The 4,235-nt window shown below is 38.8% G+C and overlaps 1 protein-coding gene across 5 annotated transcripts in view; it reads right to left on the minus strand.

The window, feature by feature from the left end:
• Positions 1–4,235, minus strand: part of LOC106868329 (uroporphyrinogen-III synthase) — a 63,063-nt gene that overhangs the window by 44,948 nt on the left and 13,880 nt on the right. The window contains exon 1 of one of the 5 annotated variants that reach the window (XM_052972623.1): positions 3,176–3,213. The exons of the other annotated variants lie outside the window; for them this stretch is intronic. Coding sequence (XP_052828583.1) covers positions 3,176–3,198 — 23 coding nt within the window. The 5' untranslated portion in view covers positions 3,199–3,213. Of the gene's footprint in view, positions 1–3,175; positions 3,214–4,235 lie in introns of those variants that run through there. 5 annotated transcript variants of the gene reach the window in all.

Below are 4,235 nucleotides of genomic sequence, written 5' to 3' on the forward strand. Positions count from 1 at the left end.
TATATGTATATATATATATATATGTATATATATAAATATATATATATATATGTATATATATTTATATATGTATATATATATAAATGTATATATATATATATGTATATATATATATATATATATATATATATATGTGTGTATCCCGAGCGTCATACTAATACATCCTTTTGTTATTTACACCACCTGTCCTCGTCTGTTGTTGTTTTTTTGTATATTCTCCCATATATATTATATATGTATATATATATATATATGTATATATACACACACACACACATATATATATTTACACACGCATATATATATATTTATACATACATGCATATACATATATACACACACCTACCTACCTACATACACACACACACACACACACACGTCAACCTACGCTCTTAAAAAGGATATGATATTGGATACCTTGATCCTAGTTTTACGCTGTCTAAAAATGCCTGAGTGTCACGGTTGGAAAGCTATGGACCATGTCCATTGGATCAGATTTGATCTGAAAGTAACCCTACCAACAACAACTGCACTTCACCATGTCCACTAAATTCCACTGTACAACACTGTATCATCACTCCTGTATAACAGTACCCCATCAGTATTCCACATCTCCGGTATACCAGAAATCAAACAGGGGACCTAGCTGACACGGGCCTACGCGTCTCAAGGCCAACCCACCTCATATTTTATTTAAATGCTCTGAAGTATATTGTTGTAGTAATTAAACAAATAATATTTTAAGTGGTTTATTAAATGGCACATAATTAAAACCATGCAGTCGATACAATGATATTACGCACACGTGAAAAGGAAGCACGTGGCCTCGTGGTTACACTGTTGCATTCACGATCGAAGGATCGAGGTTTCGATTAGCGGGCCGTTGTGTTCTTGAGTAAAACACTTCACTTCACGTTGCTCCGGTTCACTCGACTGTATAATGAGTAAACCGGCGATTGACTGGCGTCCCTTTCAGGGAGATCGTTGTGATTTCAGTTAGAAGCGTTGTCACATCACCGAATACTGAGTTTTTGGATTGGTAATTATATATTCTAGTCAAGGCGGCGAGCTGGCAGAAACGTTAGCACACCGGGCGAAATGCTTAGCGGTATTTCGTGTGCCGTTACGTTCTGAGTTCAAATTCCGCCGAGGTCGAATTTGCCTTTCATCCTTTCGGGGTCGATAAATTAAGTACCAGTTGCGTACTGAAGTCGATCTAATCGACTGGACCTTACCCAAAAATTTCGGATCTTGTGCTTAGAGTAGAAAACATTATATATTCTCGTCAATATTAGACAACACCTCCAACGCTTTAATCTCTGGAAGCCAGGTAAACGACCCTACGAGTTCTATGCTTTCAAATTCTGTGAGACCTGGTGTAACTTTTTAACGCGAGGTCTCCAAGTTTTTTATAAGTTAGGGCCTCACCAAGACTAAATTCCATACAGGTCGATCATATTGCTTTCAGTACTTGACTGCTAAAGAGATAAGGTGCGATCTGACTGCAATTTCTAGCATCATCCATTGTCTCATATTACGAGTGTGTATGTGTCATCATTCAGTTTATTTCAAGATTTCTTGCCAACAGAGAAAGAGCTGGTTTCTAACCTAGATCCAAGCCTCCTTCATTGCAATTACAGCATCAATAGAGTATTTTGCATGTATGTGTGTATATGCTCAGTATGCTTTGTTTTATGCATGTATTTTCATGCATTATAGCTGCATGTCGACATGCGCATATATACTTAAATGATAAACTTCTGGAAAAGCTTTACAAAATTTTCACAGTTCCAGTGATGGCTTGGATCTGTAGTCTTCGAATCAGCTTTCTCTTTCCTGGTTTTGAGAAGCCCTATTTCTCAAGATTGGTACTTGGGCAATGTGTAAGATATCCCAGTACCCCAATAATTATAGGTATAAAACTGAACTTGTAATCCGGGTAGAGTAACTCAATAGCTCAGCGTCGGTCTTTTCTTTTCCGCTGATCTTTAGCTTTATGTTAACATCTGCTGGGCAGCTGATTTCCACAACTGTACACAGTTTCTCTTCCTTGTCTCAAACCACTATGACTGCTCTATTATGTCTACATTTACATTTTCACTGAGACATTCCACCAGTAATTCTTATTATGAGTGGCTATGGCCTCTGCCACACTGAGGATTATTCTTTGGCTACGTATGTATATACATGTGCGTACGTATGTGTGTGTGTGTGTATGTATGTATGTATGTATGTATGTATGTATGTATGTATGTATGTAGTGGAGGCGCAATGGTTCAGTGGTTAGGGCAGCGGACTCGCGGTTTCGATTCCCAGACCGGGCATTGTGAGTGTTTATTGAGCGAAAACACCTAAAGCTCCATGAGGCTCCGGCAGGGGATGGTGGTGAACCCTGCTGTACTGTTCCACCACAACTTTCTCTCACTCTTACTTCCTGTTTCTGTTGTACTTGTAATTCAAAGGGGCCAGCCTTGTCACACTGTGTCACGCTGAATCTCCCCGAGAACTACGTTAAGGGTACACGTGTCTGTGGAGTGCTCAGCCACTTGCACGTTAATTTCACGAGCAGGCTGTTCCGTTGATCGGATCAACTGGAACCCTCGTCGTCGTAACCGACGGAGTGCCAACCATGTATGTATGTATGTATGCATGGGTGGATGGATGGATGGATGGACGGAGGAAGGGATGATTCTCTGGAGTTTATTTTAAGTTTTATTTTCTTATTTGTAGAATTCAAACCGGTTACAAAGTGGTAAGACTCTTTTGTTCAAGTCACGACAGCTTTTATGATTTGTGGTTACCTGAATTGGTTGACTATGCAGATATATATGTGCGTGTGGGTGTGCGTGTGGGTGGGTAGGTGGGGGGTTAATTTGTATTCTTGGGTGTGTGTATCACGGCAGAACACAGGTCTGAATGTTTCGTTACTGGTTATGGCCTCATGCTCAAGTGTATTCGGTATTGATATGTGATTATGCGCAAATATTCATTCAGGAATCACAAACAGAGAATCCTCGAAATGTTTCCCAAATTGTCTCTGTTCCTCTGGTCTAGTGGTTCTCACTAAAGATCATTTAAAGAATTCATCAGCTCCAGAACTCCAGATTTTTATGTTACCGGAATAAACAAACTTGTAACTCATTGGCAAAAATGTATTGATTGTAATGGTACTTACTTAGCTGAATAAAATTTCCGCATTGTTGAAAAATATAGTGATGAATTTCATGTTTCAAAACGTTGATTACTTTTTACTCGCCCTGGCATATGAAATGTCAACGAGGTAGGCTTTACGTAGTTGTTCGACCCATTAGAAATAGCAGCCAAATCTTCTTCAAATTACTCCTTACTCTCTTAAAAGGAAAAGGACACATTACATAATATTGTCCCGCGTAATCATGAAATGATGTACTGGTCACGTTTGGAATGCCCGTGAACATGAAAGCCTCTATCATCCACAACTGTGCTAACCTGGAGCTAACAAACATGCATGCATACATTCATACATCCACACACATACATACATACGTATAAATACATATATATGTATACACATACACACACACATATAAGCATACATACATACATACATACATACAAACAAACAAAGATACCCCGTCCCAAGAGGCATACCATTGTCGCTTAGACAGTCTACAATGTTATACGCAGTAGGGATTGTCGAAAGGCACGCCTGAGCTAGAAAATATCCACACCTTTAAAAACGGAAAATACTGCTAAAACATTACAATAACAGCAACAGTCCAATGTAAACACTAAAGACCAGATATAATTCGTATGCACCGTTGCAAAGATAAGCTGTCGAACGGATGCGAATATCTCGTGAAAAGCTGCGTAAAAGAAGAATATCTACAGAGAACTAACGAGAATCCTACAGCTGTTATTTCCAGGCTATAGATTTTCATTTGTTTCTCTTATCACAGATGCACTCGACTATGTAATAACAAATCGGCAGAGAAACCTAGAAATGCTTGAGTTCTGCAAAAAAGAGCAGAGCAGACTGATTCCCATTCTCGAGAGACATTCGATTAGAGTAGTGGGTCTCAACCATTTTTTTCTTTACCTATAGATCCCGTTGGTTCCTTTTTTTATGTGGATGGACCCACGTAGCCATTCAAGGTTTTAACAATTCTGTTTATATTTCTATGATTAAAATACTGTTGGGAACCGTATTTATCTTTTATCTTTTACGTGTTTCAGTTAGTTATCTGACTGCGGCC

The sequence above is a fragment of the Octopus bimaculoides genome, chromosome 14 (assembly GCF_001194135.2).
Source record: "Octopus bimaculoides isolate UCB-OBI-ISO-001 chromosome 14, ASM119413v2, whole genome shotgun sequence".
Lineage (NCBI taxonomy): Eukaryota > Metazoa > Mollusca > Cephalopoda > Octopoda > Octopodidae > Octopus > Octopus bimaculoides.